The sequence below is a fragment of the Nansenia antarctica genome (assembly GCF_963989245.1).
Source record: "Nansenia antarctica genome assembly, chromosome: 1".
Taxonomy (NCBI): domain Eukaryota; kingdom Metazoa; phylum Chordata; class Actinopteri; order Argentiniformes; family Microstomatidae; genus Nansenia; species Nansenia antarctica.
Window position 1 is genome coordinate 52541967 of NC_137674.1, and position 27162 is coordinate 52569128.

Consider the following 27162-nt stretch of genomic DNA (forward strand, 5'->3'; position numbering starts at 1 on the left):
CATACTGTCTGTGACATTGATTGACTCTAGAACACATGTGGGAGAGTGAACAGGCGAACGGCTGGATGGAAGTCGACTTGGTCATTTGTTGGTATTTTCTGCACAAAGGGCACTATAGACCAAGTTTTTGCACCAATGGAATTTCTTCCAGCGGAGTACGAAAGTGGGTATTGATAGTGGGTAAATATATACAGTACAGGGCTCTTTATTTACCTCACTTGAACATGCTTTGGCTTCTTTTCCAGTAATTAGTAAATAGTAATTAGATTAAATCGGATCAATTGTGAAGGCGAGGATGGAATCTTCCAAACGCCATTAGCTGAGTAATTCAAGGACACGGAGGCTGTTTGTTTATCATACCCTCTTAAATATGTCATACCTAAATGATCGCTTATTTTCTATGGAAATTGTGACATCAAACCAGTGGGTCTTCCTATATAGAAACACTTCAGTAAGGTAATTGTAACAAGGTAATTGTAATCTGAAACTAAAACTTTAACTTTGTCAAGAATGTGACCATGGGCTGCATCTCAATAAGTACTGCCTCCCCTCATAGGCTCCATCTCATTAATGTAAGTTGCCCCCCCCCCCCCCTTCACTTGAACAGAGTTAATAGTTAATGCGTGGAGGACAAGGGAACGGTGGATGGAGAGTTTGCTATTCTTCATCCCAGTTCTTTAAGGCTAGGGTAGATAACGGAAAGATTATGAGGGAAGGAGGCCGGTTTAGACTATTGGATCGCACCCTAACTTGTGGGTTCATTCCAATAACAATCGTTTACTCCCACCTGGTGGTGAGAAAGATGAACAACATCAGTTTAACTCTTGGAATGAGAGGGGGAGATTAGCGTAATGTAATCAATTCAATTAGTATAATATAGATTGTGTATGTGCCAATATATAATACAAATATAGACAATGTAACTGCCAACATAAACCCACAAATAATGTTTGATTGTGTACATATCATTATTGATGTATCAGTGCCAGATAAAGTTGGTACAGCTGTTGCTGGCAATGCTGACGGTTGACCCAATGGCTCTTAAGCTGTCATTTACTTAAGCTGTCATTTCCGCGCTTCTACACTTTTATACATTTAACAATCAACTCTGTAGTGTGAAGAATAAAGATGTGTGTTTGTGTAGCAGACTGATGGTATTATCACTTACTGTACCCCCAATCCCCATGTGAAGGAAAGTAGGTAGGTAGGTAGATAGATACAGACGGATGGATCGATAGATGGGTGGCTGGACGGACAGACGGACAGATAGATAGATAGGTACTTTATTAATCCCCTTGGGGAAATTAAGGATGTAATGTACCTCCAAACCCCAATGGAAGGGATGACCACCAGGAAGGAAGGCCCCTCTCTCTAGAGAGAATATATATATATATATATATATATGTATGCATGCCATTTAGCTGACGCTTTTATCCAAAGGGACTTAAATTGCAATGAGCGCATACATTCCAGTATAAGACTCACACTTCTGCTCCCTCTTCTGAATCTACCTGTACTCTGCTGGAGAAGGGAAGAAAGGAGGAGGGAGGGAGGGAGGGAGGAGGGGATTGCCCTTGCCAGGAAACCTTCTCTTGAAATAAACAGTGTGAACTCAGGGACGGGTGTGTGTGTGTGTGTGTGTGTGTGTGTGTGTGTGTGTGTGTGTACTGTATGTGTACTGTGTGTGTTTGTGTACTCTGTATGTACTGTGTGTACTCTGTGTGTACACTCTGTGTGTGTGTGTGTGTGTGTGTGTGTGTGTGTGTGTGTGTGTGTGTGTGTGTGTGTGTGTGAGAGAGAGAATTCAAGAGGACAGGCAGCGAATGATAGGCAACAGATAAAATCTCTCTCAGGTCTGCCATGAATATTTAATTCCTTGAGAGGGGTGGAGGAGAGAGAGAGAGAGAGGGCCTGACCTGATGCTGCACAAACACACTGGCGCTGACGAGAGATAAATCTTCCACTCGCTAGCTCCCTGTCTCCGCCTGGGCCGCCCTGGTGAAACGGAATAGTTTCCTAATCTGATGGGGTTTTATAATTAGTCAGGATGAGATTCTCTCTAATGTAATTAATTTTGAATCAGACATGGAATAGTCATTATTCTCTGCATGGCTAGATGTGTGGGGGAAGATAACACGTGTGCAGTCCTCTCCCTGGAGACTGCCTGGGATTGCCTGGCATTCACACTAGGATGCTTTAGGGAAGAAATGTGTGTGTGTGCGTGCGTGTACATGCATACATGTGTGTGTATGTATGTATGTATGTGCGTCAGTGTGTATGTGTGTATGTGTGTGTGTGTGTGTGTGTGTGTGTGTCAGTGTCTGTGTGCGTGTTTGTGTATGAATATGTGTGGGGAAGAACAGCTAAACCACGTGAACTCTCAGATGATTCATATAATGTGTGTCGTCATGATCTCCATGACAATTAGATACTCTCTTTTTTTTCAACACCGCAAAAATCTATAATGAATTGCATACAGATTCCACTGGCTTTACAAAACAAGTATATGAAGGTTTGTGCAGTCGTCACAACAGAAAGGTAGGCCACTGCATACAGTAAACATCGTATCCATTGCATTAAGTACTCTAATGTGTTTGTATAGCCCTGGCAGTATTAAATAGCATTAATCTATTGTGCCATTAAATGTAAATCCGTCTAGGCCCTCACTGATGAGGAGAAGGAAAACCCCCTGGAATGAGTGCAGTGCTGTGGGAGTGATATGCAGTTGAATTGATTGAAGCTATAAATATTCTCCCCTCCGGCAGTACACACACACTAGTCAGGGCTTCAGAAGATGTCTTAGCACAGGGGTATCTCACACACACACACACACACACACACACACACACACACAAACACACACTAGTCAGGGCTTTAGAAGATATCTTAGCACAGGGATATCTCTCTCTCACACACACACACACACACACACACACACACACACACACACTAGTCAGGGCTTTAGAAGATGTCTTAGCACGGGGGTATCACTCACACACACACACATACAGTACATTCTCTCTCTCTCACACACACTAGTCAGGGCTTCCGAAGATAGCAGAGAGGTATCATAGGCTGTGTGGTGGAGAGAAGTCAGATCAACCTGCAGCCTCTAACGCCCCTTTCATCTCCTCCCGCAGGGCAAAGTACTTAACACACACACACACACACACACACTGCTCCTCCCAATTACAGCCTTTACCCAGGGCATAGGGGAGCCAGGCTGTGTCAGCCTCAGTCTGTGATCACACATCACATCACACCAACAGGCGGACAGAGGATTGGTGGTCAAACAGACAGACAGACAAACAAACAAAGAAACAAGGAGACAGCAAACAGCAATCTCACACTAGGGGATTCCTTTGAGATGCATTAAGGTTGTTTTTGTTGTTGGTGTGATGGTGTGTGTGCGTGTGCATGCATGCGTGTGTGTGTGCGTGCGTGTGTGAATGAATGTTTATGTGCAAGAGTGAATCCTTGCAGTACAGTATATTCTATGGAAGATTCCACCCTGGGGAGTGATGGTGTAATGCTAGATAGCTCCATCAGTAGTTCATGCTAGGCCTAATATGAACACACTCTCTAGAACTCTAATGACCATTCATTCATTCATTCATTCACTATTACATTCTCTAGAACTCTGGAATGACTATTTAATTCTCTAGAACTCTAGAATGACTGTTATATTCTCTATCTGTCTAATACAGTACACTCTCTAGAGTGGCCTGTAATGGTATAACATTTCCATCAAGGAATACAGGTGAGTCAGACTCTCGAGTCAGACAAATAAGGTTGAGTTATTTTAAAGAGATCTTGACTGCATCTAATTGAGAGTGTGACCAATGGGGGTAAGCTAAATGTGTTTTTTAAAGTTGGTATATGCGTCACAAGGGCACTATATTGGTCTGAGGGAACCTGCATTAAATATGGGTGGAAGATTGCAAGCTCAATCTGTCTGGCTCTTATATAACGTATGTCAGACTAAAGTTTCTCAATTTTACTGCAAAAACAGTTCCACAAGTTTCGTGAGAGAATAAAGAACTGAAGGCTGTTTCATAGACAAAGGTTTTAATGAAAATGTGTATTTTTTGTCGTCATATAAAAATGTTCACATATGCATACTATTTATAGCTTCAACAAAGCAGGCAGTAGAAAATAGTTTACATTGAAAATATTCATAGCATTCAAAAGCATACTTCTAATAAATTCAGACTGAAACATTCCTTTTTACGTAATCAATTCCACTACGGTTCTATTTTTGGCTGGTCTGTTTATTATCAAGCTGTCTCCTCGCTACGCTTTTAAATGTACGATGCTCATGGAATCAGAAATCTTAAAAGTCAGCGAGATATATGCATATCTAAACGTGTCTCTACAGTGTGTCAGCTGAGATGGACTGAACCGTACGCTTTCTGAGAGGTGGTCTTTTCTGCCGCTTATTACATCAACCTTTCTTGCATTTATGGAAGACTGTTTATTCATTTGGTGCTGTGTCCATTCGGATTTTGCTTTGCTGAAGCAGATAGCATATCATATAGGCTAATAATAATAGGCGTAATGTTGTATGTTCACGAACATAAAAATCACCAACCGTCTACTCTTAGGGCCGGTTTCACAGACAAGGACTAGGCTTAAGCCTCGTCTGTGAAACCAACCCATAATGTGGTTAGTCTACTTAATCACCACCAACGCTTCCAGAATGTGGTCTTGTAGAACAGGCGAAGGAACGATCGAACACACACACACCGACAAACGCACACGCATACCGACTAGCCGCACAAACTGAGACGTCCTGGACAAAACAAACGTCTTATGTTTGCTCGTAATGGTTTGTTTGTATAGACGGCTACCAGCTCTCAAACTCAGCCATCGATCATCCGTCCCATATCAACCCCAGCACAGTGAGATGTCAGAGGTGCAACAACATAATCTGGCCAACAACAGGGCCCCCCCACTGAGATCTGTTGCATACTCCTACTACAGCATACGGTCCGTTCATTTACAACCCAGAGATACAGACCCCGAGCTCGGCTGTCTCCACACCCATAAGGGGCTGAGAGAGAGAAAGAGAGAGAGAGAGAGAGAGAGAGAGAGAGAGAGAGAGAGAGAGAGAGAAAGGGAGATGGGGAGATAGAGAGAGAGAGAGAAAGGGAGGAAGGGAGGTAGGTGAGAGAGAGAGAGAGAGAGAGAGAGAGAGAGAGAGAGAGAGAGAGAGAGAGAGAGATGGAAAAAACCTCCACTGCAGAGAAGTTATATAACTTGGCTGAAGCGTTCGCGTTCTGCCTTTACCAGCATGGGAGCCGTTCATTGAATTAAGCACCTGCAGACAAGCTGATGGAAGCGAGGGTGGGGGGGTTGTGGGAGAGAGAGAGAGAGAGAGAGATGAGGCGTGGGCAGTGGGAGAGGGAGAGAGACAGAGAGAGATGAAGCATACAAACTATGGGAGAATCAAATCAGGATTAAGGCAAGGTAAAGCCAAACAAATCCCAAAGACGTATAGCAACACACAACACAAACCAACATAAACACACACCGAACACAACGCAAACCGCTTTCTCTGCCAAATTCTCCTCTCAGTGAAATATAGGGGGATTATCGAAAAGCTGAGGAAGAAAAAGAAAGAAACAGGGCTTTAAGTCAAACTTAGTCTCCAACATGTTCAAAACAAACAAACAAAACACAAGACACAAACCACTAATTCCGCCTCCCTCTCTCTCCTCTCTGTACAAAATATTAGCGATGATTTAAAAACTTTGGGAACCGTAGCCAAAGTTGCCACTGAAAGCCTTCTGTGTAGCTGACAGCCTGCAGAGGCGACTTTGGCTTCGGAAACTAAGAGTCTTAAAATCAGACTCTCCAACAGGAGGGTGTTGAGTGTTGATGCTGTAGCAGCCAGTCAGAGACACACAGACAGACAGACAGACAGACAGACAGACAGACAGAGAAACAGAAAGACAGGTCAACAGCCAGTCAAACCAGCTAGCCAGACAGGCTGCCAGTTAGCTGAACAGAGGCAGCCAGATATAGCGAGACAGTCAGTCAGCCAGAAAGACAGCTAGCCAGCCAACCAGCCAGAAAGACAGCTAGCCAGCCAACCAGCCAGATAGACAGCTAGCCAGCCAACCAACCAGATAGACAGCTAGCCAGCCAACCAGCCAGATAGACAGCTTCCAGCCAAATCCTCATCCTCTGTACTCAGCATCAGTGTCCTCTACTCTCCCTGCCTTGCCACTCTGCTTAAATCTTCTGAGATTCAAATGAGGGCTTACCTCCACTTAGCTTAACATTTTAAACAGCTCCTGGGTAGGCTAGGGGTGTCTACCCAGAGACCCCCCCCCCCCCACACACACACACACACACACACAACATACACTCAGACAAGAACACACGTGCGCGCCCACACACACACACATACGCACAGGGCCTAAAAACGGACGGTTCTGCACATAAAGTTGGAATTAGAATTTCTGATGGTTCCGCATAGCCGTGGCTCCCTGCAGTTCCACATCTAAACCTCTCTGACCTCTGTCCTGTGCTTCTGAGTGGGGAAGACAGCCTTGGTCATCACAGTGTCACTAACAGCCCACAGTGTTAACACTCCAGGGGCCTCATTTATAAAAAAAAGTACTTGAACGTCATCTTTGAATTCCACGTAAGCACATTTTTCTAAACGGACGTAAGCATTATTTATAAAACGAGCTGAGATGGTTTAAATTTGCGTACGTGCTTCCTTCTATAAATACCAACGCAGGTAAAATGAACGCAGGTGAATGAGGTTTGTATTAACGCCCTGTGATAGCGGCTCAATTATAGCGGCTGAATTAAGCCAAGTGCTATAATATAGGGTAGGTGTTCGTCTGGAAGCGGGAGAGGGCAGAGAAGGGTGGCTTCCCGGTAAGTTGCATTTGTAACGTTTGATCATGACAACTAACCAGGCACATGCTTATACTCAGTACTCAAGTTGTAAAAGAAAATCAGGGGAGGTGGTGGATTTTATCATATGAGGACAATTTTAGCATCCCCTCAGCGTCAGTGACTTCAGTGTCAGTAACTTGGTAAACATGTCATTGCATGTGTGCGTGCCCCCTCGCACCTTGAAATAGCAGTAATATCACGTTCATTGATAAAATGGAAAGAGGGGGACGATTTTGACTGTTTTTATTTCTGGGGGGATGCCATCCCCCCTCAACTCGAGTGCTGCTTATACTGTAATAATATAATGGTCTTATTCTTATCAGGTGGTCTTATTCTTATATGGCTGCGAACTCCCTTTGCGAACTCCCAGACACCGGAGAAAATCCAGTATAATTTAGCGCGTGGCCGGGCAAGGTCCCTTGTGGAACGCACTATGTTGAAGGGGAGATCGACAGCTCCGGAGGGATGTAAAGGAAGACTGAAATACAATCATAAACATCCGTTCCTTTTAAATCTTGAATTAAACTCATTTTCTCGGCTGATAACAACATCGTTTATTTTATTACGAGCCACTTGCATGAATTACACTAGGCAGTGCGGCTCACATGCCTGTAATAACTCCGCATAACCAGTAGGTAATGTGCGTACACAAGGTCAATACTCGACGTAGAGCTACGATCGTTTCCACGGTCAAATTGACTCACGTTGAAATTGTATAAATCACTACGTTGACGTGGTTTTCTACGTACGACACGGGTAAGATCAACATTTTATCTGAGTACTTTCTATAAATGAGGCCCCAGACCAGACGGTGCCTCTGAATGAAGGACACTCCAAGCATTGAAATGTAAGGCAACGCAACCAAACCAAAACCATATGACAACAATACAACAATACCCGCTTCACAGCCTTATAACACTACTACATACAGCTTGTGTAGAGTTTATGCACAGCCTACATACTATAGCCACCGTCATTAAGGCTCAGACTTTGGCAATTTTTTTTCAAATCCACCTGACTTCTTCCTGATGCACAAACATCCGCGTCCTGTACAACTTCCGTGTCTTTACAGTAAATACTGTGCACTGTTTTGAAGCAATCTCATCTCAAAGACAGCTGACATCCATGTACTGTGCACGTCATTGGCCAGCTTTCGTTGAAAGAGGCCCAGCCACAATGTGATGGCAGCTGGTGAAACTGGGAATAATGTGTTCGGTCTTTTATTCAGAAAAAACGTTGTTGAAAATCAATGACACACTAAATATTGCAATGCAATGGATTTGGTGAGTAATCCCCACTACTACCTTGTTAGTAGTTAATCCATTGTATTGCAATGTTTTCAGAATAAAAGTCTGAACATTTTGATTAGTTGACCACTTGTTCCCGGTTTCACCAGCTGCTGTCACAAATATCAATAAATGACTACTTTTAAAACAAAGAAAAGCTGGTGTCTTGCGTGTGCACCTGACCTACGGTACTTCATTCACGGTGTAGCATTTTAGCTTAGCACAATAGGCAGTTCTATCCAATCTAAGTACAGCTTAGATAGACGACATACAGCACGTACCTCCCTCTCTCTACTTCAGAGGAAAAATATGTATGTCAATAGTTGACTTGTAGTTTCACGGTGTTGAAATTGTTGTCAGAAACAGAAGTACGTGACAAGTCTTCTGAAGAATGAGGTGATGCTTGGCTGCCAGTGTGAAATGGAACACAAATGTGTGAAAAACACATTTGTTCTCTAAGGCGTTTGTTGCAACAGTTTATGCCATGCAGATTATTAAACTGCAGTTTGGAATTGCATAATCGTATTGCTGTGTGGTGGTGGGGAACCTAACTATGAACATGGACCAGTGCTGGTGTTTATGATCTTTGATAAGGGACTCTGCTTCTTAATTCTCGCTTTGAGAGATGGAGGTGACCGTGCTATCAGTGAGCACAGTACAGACATACAGTACATGGTGATGATGACATTTCAAACAACCAATAACAGTACTGTACTTATTTCTAACTCAAATGTCTAGCTAGACTTTTAAAATATACATTGGTGGAGATGTACGAATTTCACTGACTGACTGAATGTATAAACAGAGATCAGTGTGAATGCTGGACAAGTGACCGTCACACAGTTAGAACACATCTTCTAGAATCAGAACACAACATTAATTGTCTTCTAGAATCAGAACATAACATTAATTGTCGTCTAGAATCAGAACACAACATTAATTAGCATTGCTTCAGGAATGACCTGTCTACATTAAACCCAGCAAGCAGAATATTGATAGAACATAAATATCGTACATGACAAGAAACCTGGGAGGCAGCAATTGAAGTTAAGTGTGTTGATGTTTCATGTTACTGTCATATGATTAATAATGTGAGTATTAAACAGTAGTAATGCATGACAAGCCTTGCAGCTGAGATTAAGAGAGGATTCTCTGAGTATAACAAATCTAATACTTTATTGTTATTGTTTGCTGAACCTATTCTGTTAAAAAATAATAATTAAAGCCAGAAAAAATTGCAGTGTAGTAAAAAGAGGCTGTTATATTTCCCTGTATAATATAATGGCCGGATAGTGAGAATATGAACAAGTAAACAAACAAACAAATAGGCTAAATTGTGACCAGTCTCCTATAGAAAACATGTGAAATCTGTTGATGCACAACAAACATTTACACTGCGACAGACCGGGGTCAAATACATATTTTAAAATATATTAGTATTTGAGGTACGCTTGATTCTGATTGGACGTTGCACTTGGAACTATTCCATTGATGATTCCCATGAAGATGCAACAGGTAAACAGAATGAAGCGCAGCGTGTGTATTTGAAGGTACAGTATTTGAGTCAGGTCTGGTCAGCGGTGCACAAGGGATTGATCTTTCTAGGACACTGTTGACATTCTCCAGGTTATTACTGGCCTACCGTGTTCAACTTTTTTTCCTTTATTGCTTTTTATAATAAAATGTCAGCTTTGTATAAAAGAAATCTTTATATTATAGACTTTTCATTTTTTCTTAGAAAATCTTTAAAAAAAAAAATCATATAGTACAATTATTTTACATTTCATATATATATATACACACTCTGGCTTTTGTTTTGTTTTAACATAAATGACAGGTTTTGTTCTTTTGTTGCACACAATGTTATAGAATATGCATTGAAACAACAAACATAGGTTACTACGAACAGCGTAGCAAAGTAAAGGTACAGAGAAAGAGAGAGAGAGAGAGAGAGAGAGAGAGAGAGAGAGAGAGAGAGAGAGAGAGAGAGAGAGAGAGAGAGAGAGAGACTGAATATACAGAAATCAAATACATGCATACATACATTACAGTGCCATGCATACACACTCATTTTTGGGAAGTAAATGATTTTCCGTTTGCATTCCCCCCCTCCCTGTAATATTAAATGTTCATGCCTTCTTGCTATACATGAGGTGGCTTTTACAAACCATGGTGACAGGTCTGGTGTTGTAGCAAGCCTTAGCCATTAGCCTATAATTTACCCTTCACTGTTGAATAATAATTGTATGTCTGATTAAAAGGTATGGGGTTCTCTCTCATTAGCTAGTTAGGCATCAACTCTTAGGATTATTATATAACCAAGAATACGAGATGAGATGAGGGGTTTGTGAACGTGACTAACCTTGTCTGAGAGAGCCTCATTCTTGGCTAACTTTAATGAAGCAATGTTCCCCTCCAAAACTATTTTGTGAGTAGGTGGGATGTCTCGCAGAGGGAGGTGATCCCTTTCATCTTGATTGGTCTATTTAGTTTCCTCCTATTCTCTCATTACAAAAAGTAGGGGAGGCTAGTGGAAGTAGAAATTGGAGGATGGGCTCATTGTAATGCATGGAATGGAATAACAATGTTCTAACCCTCATTCCATTCCATGCATTTACAATGAGCCCGTCCTCCGATTTCTACCTCCACCAGCCTCCACTGTAACAGAAAGTACAGTAGGAGTAAGCAGTCACAGGCATCATCTTAATAGCTAGCGAGCTCTCGTTTATGACCTCACTTCCTCTTTATAGGCTAATTAATACATCACAATGCTTCCATCATGTACGCATATCGCTAAACATTTGTCTTCTATAAGCTAAGTTTTGGTCCAAACATACACAGAATTCCTTAAGCCAAGCTGTGGTAGTCCTGTCTAGACACTGCCCTTTTCCAACTGCACATGAAGACAGCAAACCCCACAACAAAGTCATAACAACGGGTAGCACTTCCTATTACAACCAGACTAAGTTGGTAATAACATGGTAATAACAAATATGGTGGTAATAACATACCAATAATTAATATGGTGGTAATAACATGATAATAACAACCAAAAAGGAATAACCGACCAGTAGCCACCATATCCCTTTGCATGACATGACCCTGTACTTCAGCCCAGACCTGTCCATATTTAAAATAACTTTTCTGTGCTTGAATGAGTTTGCCTGGCACCCAATTAAGCCGACTGAGGGATAGTTATTTTTAAATTGCAACGGTTGCAAGTGCACTTGCCAATCTGGCACTTCAGGCTGGCTCAAGCAAACACTCGGTAAGTATTCAAAAAATTATTTCTAATATCGACCCGGGTCTACTTCTGTAACGGGCCGCCGTGCAGCCTAACTGATCTGATCTGAGATAAGTTAGATGATTACCATCTCTGGTCTCTTGACCTTGGGATTGTGTTCGTGAGGTCTTACAGGCTGGACAGAGAACAGCTCTAATCAGCCATCGCCATACGACTGGGCCTGATAACACAGTTGGTTCTCCCTCAGGGGGAGGAGAGAGAGAGACAGAGATGGGGAGGATAGTGAGAGAGAGATGGAGAGAGGGAGATGGGGAGGAGAGAGAGAGAGAGAGAGAGAGAGAGAGAGAGAGATGGAGAGAGAGAGATGGGGAGGAGAGAGAGAGAGAGAGAGATTGTGGAGAGGACATTGGAGGAGAATGCATTACATTTCAAGCATGAAAGAAAGCTACCTTGGTGGTGTACACATACTGGAGACTGCGGACAAAACCAGTGGTGATTTCAACTAGTATAACTATAAATAAGAGCAATGCTTTGAGTTTTTAACCACACAGATGTCTTTACCGTCATGGTTTAAAGTGACAGAAACATGTGACAGAAAACAGTGAAGTAAAACTGCAGCCAAACTGGTTCTTTCTCATTATTTGCTCCAACTGTCAATTACACAATGGAAACAAAGAGACACCAACTATCTCAGATCTGGTATAACACTCCACAGCTTTATAGGCTAGTGGAGGTAGAAAAATCGGAGGACGGGCTCATTGTAATGCATGGAATGGAATAAGGAATGGTATCAAACAGACCGTTCATCATTCCATTCCATGCATTGCAATGAGCCCGTCCTCCGATTTCTACCTCCACCAGCATCTACTGCTGTACTGTCTAACACATCTAAAACATCTGGCTGGAGGCTATTCTCTCGTTTATGTTAACGATCGCTTATTGCTTATCTTTTGAAAGACTTGACCATGTCTTTGTTATCAGCCATTACGTTTCTCATTCCCTCAACACCTCTTCCTTGGAATCACCTGTTCCAATCATGATAGATGACAGGGATTCGTTGTACGAAGGGAAGGATGTACTCTGAAAGTAGTCAAACAGAGCCTGAGATACCAAGTTCTTAATTTCAAAAACATCAACAACAATCCTCCACATTGGTTTGGTTTCAGTGGTGCAAAGCATTGTGGGATTACTACCAGGGAGACCCATCCCCCCACCTTCTCCCTGGTAGTTAACTCATCTGCTATGATACCTAGTACTGTACATGCATAACGCTATTCAGAGATGCTGTGCAGTGCAGTTACCTTACTGTCATTTGTTGGCTAGGAGCAGATGTGGAAACTGATGTGAAGCAGATATATTTCTCTTACACTAAGATTAACCTTGACAATTCTACCCCACGTGATGTAATGTGTGAGATAATTCTTCATTATGGGACCTCGTGTATGCCATCTGCCCTGTTCAGCTGTTCCACCTACACATACAGAGAGGAAAAACAATTCTCTGTGTGTTCTCTCTTGTACATTGTTCTCAGGGATGGTTGTCTGTTTGTCAATCAATCACAATGCATGTTTATGAGATGTTCGGTTTCAGATCTGAACAGATCTGATAAGATACTTGCACAGATGCTTGCACATTACTGTAGTGCTTGAGGAATACTTCAGGGACATTTCAATGCCAGCCCCTCTCTCTCTCTCTGATAAAATGGGGTCTAATAATCTTCATCTTTTTCAATATGCTTAGATAACTCGATGTGATAACAGTAGAACATAATTTATCACTTTGATCATCTTTAATGACCATCCGTGAGGTGACAGATTAGTCGGGGGGGGTATGGGATCTTAACATGAATTTGCTCAAAACATGTCTTCATAGATTTAAAATTCCCTTACATACCGTATGAAGTAAATTTATTTATGTTCTTGGATGTACAGTAACTTGAATTCTGTTTGATCGTGTGACATGTCTGGGGCAGGGGAGGCTGATGAAGGTAGAAATCAGAGGCCGGGTCATTGTAATGCATGGAATGGAATGAGGAATGGTATCAAACACCATACCATTCCTCATTCCATTCCATGCATTACAGTCAGCCCGTCCTCCGATTTCAACCTCTACCAGCCTCCGCTGGGCTGAGGCTACTGTACATCAGAGGCATAGATACTCTATACATCACACCGTTTACCAATGAATCGAGGTCAGCACCACAAGCTCATAACTGATCAAACCCTACGAATAGATTTGTAATTACGTCTGAAGTAAATACAGTACAGGGATTTTTAATGTGATGTTTGCTATTGTTTCCTGGCTGTGGGGCTTCTGTATAACCATAATGAGTAGACAAGCAACAGCCTGCGCAGATGAGATAGAACATCCAGGCTAACATCCTCCAGAGGGCCCGCTCTCTACTCAGGCCAGCCTAAGGGCCGCTGCTGCTGGCTGGGGTCAATAGTGCCCTCCCTGCCCTCTCTCCCTCCTTCACTCTGTGTCACTCAGCTCTGACACACATCAGGGTCTGGAAGGTGCCACACCAACATGGCCACCAACCCTCGCTGTAGGACACGCCTCCCCTCGCCAACCAACCAATCACAGATCACAGACGGACCCCCCCGTCCGTTGACGCTCGCCGATCGCTTGTGCGCTGGCACCGCCCTCCGTACACCCCCCTCTTCTCAGACGTTAGTCACATGGTCAGGGTTCTCCCCGACTTCGATGCACTCTATCTCTCCCCTCTCCCTCGCCCTCTCCCTCTCCCTCTCCAGCTGCCTCTCTTTCCGCTTGGCCCTTTTCTTCTTCTTGTGTCTCTTCTTGGACGGGGGGAAGAAGGTGAGGAAGACGGGTAGGATGACAAAACAGTGCAGCACCACGCAGCCGGCGGTGAGCAGGGAGCACTTGAACAGCGTGTAGGTCAGGTTGGAAGGCACAAACACCAACGGCATCATGCCGATGACGAAACAGGACGCGTTTTGCAAAATGGCCGCCCCATGCTCCTCCAGCGAGATCTTGATGCACTGGGTCCTGGTGTGCTCGGTGGCCAGCACAAACGTGTACAGGTGCGGGACACAGTGATCCATGGCAAAGTTGAGAGTGTATATAAGGCACAAGATAGAGATGCTGTCCATATCTACATTCCAGAGGGTCATGAGGCCCAGGACGCCGAGCTCCACGGACGTCACCGTCAGGATCAGCCAGAAGTTCCCCAGCGGGTTGACCACCAGGAAGAAGGTGAGGATGAGGATGGTGAGCACGCTGAAGGCTGAGGTGAGCAGGGGCGACACCACGGACGAACTGTAGCGGTCCATGAAGACGAAGGTGGGGTTGAAGCTGATGAACTTGATGCTGTTGATCAGGGACAGGGGGCGGAGCCTCTCCAGCAGCTCCACCACCTCCTCCCGCGTCTTCTCCGTGGTGCGCGCCACCAGGTAGATCCGCGACGCGATGATGTTGTACTCCTCGTACTCGTCCTTGGAGAAGATGATGTCCTCCGTAAAGTGCTGGTACTCCGGGCTCTGCAGGAAGGAGCCCTTGAGGATGGAGATGAAGTCGCTCTTGGTCGAGGCGCTCACGTTCGCCACCTACGGGTCGGAATCCACAAACAAACGTGTGATTCACAATAATAACAACAAGACAACGAATGAGAGGAGGCATTAAGAACCATGAAACATAGGGCCGGTTTCATAGGCTTAAGCCTAATCCTAGATTAAAACGCTTCTTCAATGGAGATTTTACATTACAAAGTGTGATTTAGTCCAAGGCTAGGCTTAAGCCTTGTCTGTGAAACCGTCCCATAGATAACTAAAAGACTAAAAGTTCACCCCCTACAAATCCGATCCACAAACAAACACTTTGGTTCAAACAAACACTACAATGTGATTTCCAGTAATAACCCAGAGATTTAACCGACTTAGAGGAGGTATTAAGAACAATAAAACATTGATAACTAAGCATGCATTTACAGTTAATACATAAGATATAATAATAATCATAATCATAATAATCATAATCATAATTATCATAATATTCATGATAATCATAATATTACTGTCACTACTACTACTACTACTACTACTACTACTACTACTACTACTACTAATACAAATACTACTACTACTACTAATAATAATAATAACAACAAAATAAGAGCACTGTTTGTAAAAAACAAAACAAAAAACAAAACAGGCTTAACGCTACCTTCAGATACTGAAAGTAGTTATCCATCCAGGAGATCTTGTTGAAGCCGTGACCCAGAGTTCTGAGGTGTTCCTGTACCGTGGAGTTCCAGTACTCGATGGGCTCGTAGATATAGAATCCGATAACCGGGCTGTAGTTACTGAAGTACTTCTGCTGCGTCATCGCAAACGACACACTGGGGGAGTCGCTGGCCAGCAGGTTGACGATGCTGGAGCCGTCGCTGATTTGTAAACATCCCATGAAGGAGAAGGAGGCGTAGATCAGGTAGAGGATGACCACGAAGGGCTTGACGTACGTGTTGGTGATCCACTCAGTGTAATGCTCCCGCAGGAAGTGTTGGATGAAGTGGTTCTGGTACGGGATGACCTCGTGGTGCGTGACGTGGTCGTGTCCATCGCTCATCATGGTCTTGAACCACGTGGGCTGCCGGTCCAGATACTCCACGGACGGGATCTTGCAGCAGAACACGCTGTGGTACCGGTTCTGTTCCAGCTGGCCCGCGAACACCAGGCAGGAGCCGTAGAAGGAGAACACGTAGAAATAGTTCACCAGGATGGCGACGCACATGCTCTGGCAGAAGATCTTCACAGACTCGATGTTGGTGAAGGGGCTGGCGCCCATGCCGAATGTGATGATGTAGAGTGAGCTGGTCATGGTGTAGCACACCATCACGTCCGCGAAGGCGTCCGCCACTCGCTCCTTGAAGGGGAGGGCCTCTCGAGTCCTTCTCCAGCCAGCCAGGAGCTCAAACACTCCTTTTGTTCCGTGTCCTGGAATCAGAATCAGAATGAGAGAGACAGAGGAACAGACAGTTAGTTGAGTCAGTTGCTGTTCATAAAAACATAATGGTCAGTCACACTTTACTTGGAGTTGTTTTAATGTCGTAATTGCTGTAGTAATTATGTAGTAATTATGTGATTACTAAAAATAATATGTTGTATATACAGTACATACAATAGTATGTACAGCTGGTGTAGGCTAATGACAAAACCTCTGTAAGGACATGTTGATACAATGCTATCACAAAGTAGTAATTATAGCATAATTACATATTACACAATGTATTAGTTGTATACAACACACAACATGTCTGTAAAACGAGAATATGTAGGATTGCTCCTCTGCTCCTCTACAAAGAGGCACACACACCTGTTCACTCTCTCACACACACACACACACACACACACACACACACACAGGCACACACAGGCACACACACACACACACACGTACACACGTACACACACACACACACACACACACACACACACACACACACACACACACACGTACACACACATACATTTGTGACAGGACTGAGTCATATTTCTAGATGCTGGGGAGCTATGTGAATATGTTGGCTTTTGAACATTTAAATACATTTAACACTCATCCATCTCCCATATCCTTCAGCAGGAGTCCTGGATCCATCCTGTTTTAAATATTCCCTGAAATCGGCCTGGTTGGTTCCGTGGTTGGTTCCGCCCACCCACCTCCCCTCCCTCTCCTCTACTAACCCCCCCCCCCACACACACACACACACACACACGCATCCACCCCACCCAATTCAACAACAACATAAATTCCCTCTGGTTTGACACCCAAAAAAAAAAAAAAAGTTAATTAACTATAAAGGATTACGCCACTATAATGATTCAGTTGGATAGGCTTTGGCTGCTTTTAGTTTTATTAAGCTGCGCTACAAGTCAATTAGTTAGTGTCAGTTAATTCAGACGGGGTGGAGAGAGCGCGAGTGAGAGTGAGAGAGAGAGAGAGAGAGAAATCCCCATCGTCATACTCTGCACTTCATTCTGCATGACAAGGTGGAGAGACAGCTAGCTACACTCAACGCATGACACGTCTCCGTGTAATTGGATATGCCCTGAGGAGCACGGACTAGATTGATGAGATCCTCGTGGGGGAGGGGGGGGGGGGGAGGAGGTAAAAGGCACCGAGTGGAAACTAACATCACCAACTGTCTTGTAGCCGCTATGAACAGGGGTTGAAGCTGATGTTATGCGTGCATATCAAACGTAGAATTAAAATTCATAGAACGGACACGCTCATTCAAATCACGTGTATACTGTACCAGCCAGTGGAGCTAGAAATCGGAGGCCGGACTCATTGTAATGCAACGTCAATGTGACAGTAAACAGGAGGTGAGGAGGATGGGGCTCATTGTTATGCGTGGAGGGAGTGAGGTTCCACATTCCATCACGTGCATTTCAATGAGCTCGACCCGTCCTCTGATTTCTACCTCCACCGGCCTCCTATGGTACCAGCAGAGTGACTGTATTCATTTTCAACTTGCTTTTAATCTTGAACAAAAAATGGCATTGTGGGTAAACCGTGCGCAAACCGTATAATTCCCGTACAAGCAACACGAGTTGGAACGAGCCTCACGTTTTGACACCCCTCATGTCTACCTAGTGCCAAAACTGTGGGACAAGAAGCCGGTGCAAATTTTGCTATAATAATAAAGAAAGAAAGAAAGAAATATATATGTACAAGAACATTAAGTGTGCCTTGCATCCTGCAAGCACATTTACTAGATGCATTATTATGATGAGAAGATATGCATTCTACATATTACATTTCTACAATTACTACGCTGTGTAGACAGACAATCATGCCAACTGATCTGCCATTTTATTCCCAGACACAAAGCAAGATGGCTGGTCATATAAACAATCTCCATGATGCGCTTTATCACAATTGGACCCATTACATAATGTACCGAAACCGTTGTTTGTGCATGCTGAGCCATACCGTTAAATCTGCTCCTAATCCACACTGTCATGATACCAATAAATTCCCGGTAACGGGTCCGTTTAAACGGGCTAGAGAGGCACATGTGTGTTTGGTACCATTCCTCATTCCGTTCTATGCATTACAATGAGCCTGTCTTCCGATTGCTACCTCCACCAATTTCCCTTGAAAGATATTCATAGTATTCATATTCATATACACTAGGAATATATGAATACTGGGTACAAGAAATGTGTATGTGTGTGTCTTGACTGGCCTTGCAGGCTTCACACGGTCTGGAGGTGAATCTCTGAGGCCTGAAAACAAGCACACGGCCTGCAGATCTGATATCTGGTTAACTCATCATCAGCATCATCATCGTTATCATAATAATCATCATCATCATCATCATGGGAACTCACAATGCATGCTGATCTCCATGTTCTGTAAGTTCAATCAGAGAGAGGGGTGTGGGGGGGGTGTGGCTGTGTGTATGTGTGTGTGTGTGTGTGTGTGTGTGTGTGTGTGTGTATGTATGTGTGTGTGTGAGTGTGTGAGTGTGTGTGTGTGTGTGTGTGTGTGTGTTCGTGTGCGTGTCCGTGTGCGAGTGCGTATGGGAGTGTGTGTGTCTTCGTGTTTGCACAAGCACACTTGGGAGAAGGTAGTGAGCTCTGAGCATGTGTAGGCCAGAGAGAAGGGAGTGGTGAGCCTCCACACTGAGCTCTACACAAGCAGCTGAACAACGGACAGATCCTTTATCATTAAGCTGTGGTGAATGAATGATCAAGTTCAATAGCACAAGTTCAGAGACCCATGAAAACTGCTATTGCAGCACTTCCAGTATATGACATTCAAATTGTTACTCAGCAAGCTAGCACGCACGCATGCACGCACGCGCGCACGCACGCACACACACACGCACACACACAGCAACATCATCAGTCAGCAGCTTGATAAATGTCATCAAGTCCTCAGATGCTGCTGTAACAGCGCATTCATTAGGTTGAGGAAAGTGTGAAGTGACGGACACAAAGGGGGGATGGGGGAGGAAATTAGAGGGGGGGGGGGCTAGACACCTCTCCCCCTCCGTCTCTCACTCTCTCTTTCTTGCCCCCCCTCCCCCATCTCCTCTCTCTCTCTCAATCTCCCTCTCTCTCTTCTTTGCCCCCCCCTCTCCCCTCAACTATCTCCTCTCTTCTCTCTCTCAATCTCCCTCTCTCTTTTTCCTCAATCTCGCCCCTCTCTCTCTATCCCTCCCTCAGCATCTCTCTCTTTTTCTCCCCCACTCTTCATCGCCTCTCTCTCATCCTCCCTCCCTCCCTCCCTCTATCTCTCTGACCCCTCCCCCTTTCTCTTCATCCCTCCATCTATCCCTGTCTCCCCACGGCATTGACACAGACTGCAGTTTGTATCCCTGGCGTGCCCTCCCCTGCATGATTCACTGTTGCATATTGTACTAACGGCTGAGTGCTGTGGCAAGGTCAGGAGCTGCTGCTACCGCTGCTGCTGCTACCGCTACTGCTACCACTGCTACTGCTGCTACCGCTGCTGCTGCTACCGCTGCTTCTGCTACCGCTGCTACTGCTACCACTGCTGCTGCTGCTACCGCTGCTGCTGCTACCGCTGCTTCTGCTACCGCTGCTACTGCTACCACTGCTGCTGCTACCACCACTGCTGCTGCTACATTCATAAAAGGCTGCTGGGTGATGCTGTCTGGGAGATGATGGGGCTGGCTCACTGCCAAGCTCCACCATGGCCATCGAGCGTTGCGTCTAATGTGCGTTGCGTCCGAAATTGGGATCAAATGCATTGTAATCAATGAAAGGTGCTCCACCTGCTGCGTTGCGTTGCGTCAGCGTTGCGTCCGATGGCTGCGTCCAAAGTAGACTTTCAAAAAAGTTAGATTTTTGACGGTGGATGGACGCAGACGTCACAATAAGACGCCCCACGTGGGCGCCGTGGCCCACGTGGGGCGTCAATCACCACAGGTGCTTGAAAGCTTGTTGCAGGAATGGACGACGAACGGCTGATCCTTGAGGTCGAAAAATATTATTTTTTATATGCGACTAGTTGTTGCTGTTGATATGTAACTAGATTGAAGGATAGGGTTAGATTTAAGGTTAGGGCAAGGTTTAGGATTAGTGGTTAGTTAGTTGAAATGTTGTTGACAGTTAGTTGAACATCTACTGAACTAACAACTATCTATTTGGGAATTATGTAGATAAAATATTACCCTGATTGGAAAATGTTCTGTATGATGTTGTTATTGTTGTGGACATATTGCAGTCAAGGGTGAAATTACTCCCGTATACAAAAAATGCCAGTGGAGCTAGAGTAGAACGTTGACGTTGACGCAACGTTGACGCAACGCAGCAGGTGGAGCTTGGACAACGGGAAGTTGACGCAACGCCGATGGCGAGTTGACGCAACGCAGCAGGTGGAGCTTGGCCGTCACTGGGCAGAGAGGAGGAGGAGGAGGAGGAGGAGGAGTAAGAGGAAGAGGGGTGGGGGAGCTGTATACAGCTGGTGGAGGTAGAAAAGAACAGGGTGGTTCCTCAATAGAATTCCATTCCATTAATTATAATGAGCCTGTCCTCCAATGTTCTACCTTCACCAGCCTCCCCTGGTGTACAAGGGGGATGTGTACACAGGCACAGAGGCCCACTGCACATGCCTGTGATGCAGCAACATGGGGGGAGGAAGGGGGGGTGAGAGAGAGAGAGGTGGGGGGAGAAAGAGATAGAGATAGGTGGGAGGAGAGAGAGAGAGAGAGAGAGAGAGAGAGAGAGAGAGAGAGAGAGAGAGAGAGAGAGAGAGAGAGAGAGAGAGAGGGGGGGAGGTGTATAGCCCATTCAGTAATGAAGATGCTTCCCATCTTTAGAAGTGTTCATCGTTTTTATGGTGACTTTCTCAGAGGTCAGATACCTTCTGATGGGGTTTGAACAACATGATGCAGGACAACAGTATAGTGGCTAGGGGAGGCTGGGGAGGCAGGGGAGGCTGAGGAGGCTGGGGAGGCTGGTGTAGGCAGGGGAGGCTGGAGGAGACAGGGGAGGCTGGTGGAGGCAGGGGAGGCTGGTGGAGACAGGGGAGGCTGGTGGAGACAGGGGAGGCTGGTGGAGGCGGGGGAGGCTGGTGGAGGCAGGGGAGGCTGGTGGAGACAGGGGAGGCTGGTGGAGGCAGGGGAGGCTGGTGGAGACAGGGGAGGCTGGAGGAGACAGGGGAGGCTGGAGGAGACAGGGGAGGCTGGAGGAGGGAGGCTGGTGGAGACAGGGGAGGCTGGAGGAGACAGGGGAGGCTGGAGGAGACAGGGGAGGCTGGAGGAGGGAGGCTGGTGGAGACAGGGGAGGCTGGAGGAGACAGGGAAGGCTGGTGGAGGCAGGGGAGACTGGTGGAGGCAGGGGAGGTTGGTGGAGACAGGGGAGGCTGTAGGCAGGGGAGGTGGATGCAGGAGGAGGCTGGAGGAGGTAGGGGCGGTTGGACGATGAATTAATTTATTTATTTATTTGACACGTTTTGACACGGGTATACAGTTGTCGGCCTCAAAGGAGCCTAAAAAGCATACACGTATAAAAGAGGGGATAAAAACGTCAAGGATGACACAAGAAAGCCAGAGGCTTATTTCCATTGTGGTCCTTTGATGTTAAAAGATGTAGAAAGGTAGAGAGATAAAGGAGAGAGTAGGACAAGCAAAGACATTGGCAGGACAAACCGCAGGACAGGTTTGACATACAGGCAGTAGTTTACAATAATAAAAATGGTATCATCCATTATACTATAAATAGAAGAAGAAAAAAAAATACAACCCATACACTGATTTTATCACCTAACAGGAGTTATAATAATGTTCTAGGACCCCATATAAATGACCTAATTACTAAAGAGCCATTTCTTCAAATTACTTTTGAAGCGGCTCAAACTCTCTGCTCAAAAAGTGTTAACTTCTTTAGGCAGACTATTCTAGTCCGGCTCACAGGCAACGTTTAATCATTGAGACTCTAGCATCAACCTTGAGCCATCTAAGGCTTGCAAAATGAGAGGTGAGTACGAGAGGGAAGTTTCAATACAATCCTCACTAACTTGTTCTGAAAAGTCTGTAAAAGCTTCTTGTGTATGCTACTATACCATGATGTGCATGCATAGTCGAAATGACTTTGTACTAGAGCCCCTGCTTAAGTCTGTAAAGCCTTCTTATCCAGGAATCTAGTTATTCTGCTCAAAAATATAATCCTCTGGTTGACCTTAGTGAGCACCTTTTGGGCCATGTTTACCCCTGAGAGATGGTTATCTAGAATGCATCCTAAGTAATTGCTGTATCGCCTAGCTTCACCTTGAAGTTAGGCGATCTTCTTAGTCAGGTCTGTGAGCCAAACAGGATAGCCTCTGTGTTCCCTAAATGCAATGATCATTTATTATTGGTAAGCCATCTGCTAACATTTAGGAACTCTGTACTTAATATGTTTTCTACCTCGTCCTTGTTTTTATGAGATACTAATAATGCGGAGTCATCCGCATATAAAAACAAATCGCAGGAACAGGCTGACTTCATGTCATTTATATATAGTAAGAAGAAGAGTGGGCCAAGGACACTGCCCTGGGGAACCCCACACTCCAACGCCTTGGGTTGGGAGGAAGTACCCCCAACATTGACAATCTGCATTCTGTCTGAAAGATAAGACTGGACCCATTTGACTGCTTGATTGTTGAAACTTAAAGCTTTTAGTTTGCTCAGCAGAATGACATGATCCACTGTGTCAAATGCTTTTTGCAGGTCTAGCATTACCATGCCACAGAATTTGCCATTATCCACCTCTCTCCTAATATGGTCTGTTAGGTACAGCAGGCAGGTGTCTGTGGAATGAGAGCGCCGGAACCCTGACTGGAATTCAAACAGTAGGTTGTTAGTGGATATGTATTTATCAATCTGTTGCTATTTTCTCCACTATTTTTGAGTGCTTAAAATAGAGACATGCCGGTAGTTTCCTTGCTCAAGTTCACTACCTTTCTCATATAGGGGAATAACATGAGCAAGCTTTAGCTCTATTGGGAACTTGGCTTGGACAATAGATAGGTTCACTATGTGTGTCACACAGGGAGTGATGGACTCTGCTGCATCTCTTAAAAAAACGAGCTGGCATGTTGTCCAACCCAGTTGCTTTAGAGTAGTTGAGTTCTTTTAGCTTTTTGAGAACTGTAGACTCCGGCACTCGACCGACCGCTCCCCAGGATCTCCTGGCCCTGCCCCACTCGTCCCCAGGATCTCCTGGCCCTGCCCCACTCGTCCCAAGGATCTCCTGGCCCTTCCCCGCTGCTGCAATGCCCTGTGCTCTGACTCTCTCCAGGGCCCCGTGCTCCGACTCTCTCCAGGGCACCGGCACTCGGACAGCAACGGGAAGCACGGCAATCAGGTAGGGACCAGGGTAGCACCAAGATTCTCTGTCGTATCCTTAAAATTCATACCTGTAAACAGGTGTCGGTGTGCTTGTCTTGGATGTAATTTCCACTTGCTCCCCCGCTGTTGATTACCTCTTGTGTAATACGCACAGGGGGCATTGATGTATATCTCCAGAAAGGAGCAGGCATATCGAAATAATCAAGTCACCTCCATTGACTTGCCGTTTGCCTTCAATTTTGGACGATTTAGTCATAGTAAGCCAAGAGGGATATATACAATAATCCAATAGGGCTTTTTTACCATAGCCAAAGTGTTTATGACATTTGTTGTCTCTCAAACAGGTCAGCTGATTAAAACGTATGTGGTCGTCAGAAGAACGGTAGCAGCGATTTGCCGTAAATCGACATGGTCCTTTGTCTATAACATTTTGAAATACCATAGAAAACGCTACCAGCTCGCCAAACCTGCCTGTCGCCATTTTGGGTCAGAGGTAGCTGTTTCCTAGTAGTAGCTTTCTACTAGGCAGTGGAGGCAGGGGAGGCTGGAGGAGGCAGGGGAGGAGCAGGCAGGGGAGGAGGAGGCAAGGTTGGCTGGTGGAGGCACGGGAGGCTGGAGGAGGTAGGGGAGGCTGAAGGAGGCAGGGGAGGCTGGAGGAGGCTGGGGAGGCAGACATCGGACAGGCTCATTGTAATGTATAGAACAGAACAATGAATGGTATCAGACACGCTTCAAACCATTCCTCATTCCATTCCAATGTATTCGTTCATTTATGTATCCATTATTTAACCAGGGACCCCAGTTTATTTGCAAGGGACCCCAGTTACAATGAGCCCGTCCTCCGTTATCTGCCTCTGCCGGCCTCCTGGGTGGCTGCTACAGTGACTGCAAATATATCAGGCTACGGCACCAGCGGGATGAAAACTCTTTTTCTATTGTTTCTAATTGTGAACAGGCAGACGTACGCTAACAAAGACGACACAAGAAGAAGAATGGTTATCTAGTCCACTGTGCCTCTGGGCAAAACTCCTCATCTTTCTAACGATGTACAAACTCAGCATAACGTCTTGAAGTCCTACTGTGAGACGTTCTGATACAACTCATGGAACTGAATCGAAATAGGTTGGGAGGGAAAATCACTTAAAAAAACATCATATTCCCTCCACTGTGATATTCTAATTCTGGCACAAAGAAAGAAAAACCTCAACGAGTTTACAGTCGTGGAGAGAGATGGGCTCTCATCAGGGATGCAAACCGGGTCTGACGGGCCGAGTCAGAACAACCCAATTCCCTCAGCCAAACATGAGAAGAAGAGAAAAAAAAGTAAGAAAAAGAAAAGTGTGTCTAAATGCGTATGGGTTCAGTGCTTTTCCACTTGACTCGAGACAGAAGTGACCACTCTTGATGTTTCGGCATTCTGAAACCTCTCCCGGATGAAAAAAACTGAATAAATCAAGCATTTCTAAAGCATCTTCAGGATGCAAAACCTCTTAAAACAAACATTTCTGAGCATCTTAAGGATTTAAAAAACTGAATAAACATTTCGGAAGTACTCCCGCTTACTAAAAATGTGCGTTTCAGTCACAGTGAGTGCAGTAGCTTTCCAATAGACACATTATCTATCCAGGTTTCAGCTCAGATCATTGAGCCAATAAAACTAAACCATTGGTCCTAGAGTATCTGTCACTATGTCACCTTAATGGCAGCAATATCACCACAGGAATGGACACTCTTGCTAGAGGCACGCACGCACGCACGCACGCACACACACACACACACACACACACACACACACACACACACACACACACACACACACACACACACACACACACACACACACACACACACAGTAACCGACAGCCGACTATTTCAGAACATTTAAGGGCCATGACAGATAGCCTACAGGGAGGCGTGGGTGCGCACACACACATGCACACACACACACACACACACACACATAGGCCCAAATGCACACACACATGCACGTGCGCACAGGCACACTCACGATCAAATGCATCACTCACACACACACACACACACACACACACACACACACACACAGTCTGTCTCAGGAGGGAGTCGGCACCAGTTTATATTGACATCCCCAGACATTATCGAAATGTGCATGCCTGTCCTGTCCTCCCCCTTCCTTTCTCCCCCCCCACTTCCCCCCTCCTTCCTCCCCCTCTCCTTCCTCCCACCCCTCTGCCTCCCCCCCTCCCCCCCCTCCCTGCTTCCTCCCCCGCCATAAATCGTGTTGTAGTAGAGGACATCAGGGAGGCGATCTGCACAGCAACACCAGCGGCGGCGACAGTGGCGTGGTCCCTGGATGGATGGGGGGCGGGGACATCTGGACGCTGCCCCCCCCCCCCCCCCCCCGCAGTCTTGTGTCCCAGAGCCAGACCCGATACACAGAACCGGGCCAGTGGGCCGGCCTGGACTCCACTGGAGTCATTAAACTAAATTACTGCTCTAAAACTCCAGCGGCACCGCCGGCCCAGAACACATCCATCACCCAGGGCGAGGTGAGAACACGCCCGGCCGTGGGGTTCTGGTTCCCGCGGGCCGTAAAACATATCGAGTGGGTTATCAGGTGGTGTAATAGGAGTAAATATCGCCAGGGAGTGTGTGTGTGTGTGTGTGTGTCTCTCTGTGTGTCTCTGTGTGTGTCTGTGTGTGTGTGTGTGTGTGTGTGTGTGTGTCTCTGTGTCTCGGTCTGCTGAGAATATGTAAGTGTGTATCAAGGGGAGGCTGGCGGAGGTGGACATCGGAGGTGTACCATTATTCATTCCTTTCCATGCATAACAATGAGGCCTGTACACCGATGATTACCTCCACCAGTACTAAGCTGCCAGAGAAGCAGCATGCCCCATAGAAAACCACCCAAAAAGCACCCTGATATAAAAATCAATCAACGCACTCACTCTATGTTATTTTTCCAGTAATATGAAGCTACGCTTTGAGGCTAATCTAAACTGCACATTTGCTAATACTGTACTAGAACACCCTGTTCTGTGCGTGCATGCATGCGTGTGTGTGTGTGTTAGGGTTGGGTATCGTTTGGGTTTTATCCGATACCGGTGCCAAACCAATACTTTTGAAACGGTACCGGTACCGAAATGGTACCTAAATCGATACTTTTTATACTTTAAAAAAAATGTATAATATAATAATATAAGCTATATAATAACACGGTCAACAACATTAAACAGCTTTTTACTTTTTTATTGCTGAAGCACAATATATATTACAGTTAAATATACACTCAAATTCAAATAAATGTAAATATATTAAAATAAAACTCCTGCTGAGGTCGTCACTTCACCTGAAACAGGGAGATTCCACAGTGGAAAAAGAATGCAGTCCCTTGACCACAAACCTGGTAACAG

At 45.2% G+C, this 27162-nt stretch overlaps 1 protein-coding gene across 1 annotated transcript in view; it reads right to left on the bottom strand.

The window, feature by feature from the left end:
• Nucleotides 1-14111: 14111 nt before the first annotated feature.
• ptchd4 (patched domain containing 4) overlaps nucleotides 14112-27162 on the bottom strand; it is a gene marked incomplete at both ends in the record, with an annotated part of 40509 nt that continues 27458 nt past the window's right edge. Inside the window, 2 exons of the mRNA XM_080539685.1 lie at nucleotides 14112-15014; nucleotides 15631-16400. Coding sequence (XP_080395811.1) covers nucleotides 14112-15014; nucleotides 15631-16400 — 1673 coding nt within the window. The remainder of the gene's footprint in view (nucleotides 15015-15630; nucleotides 16401-27162) is intronic.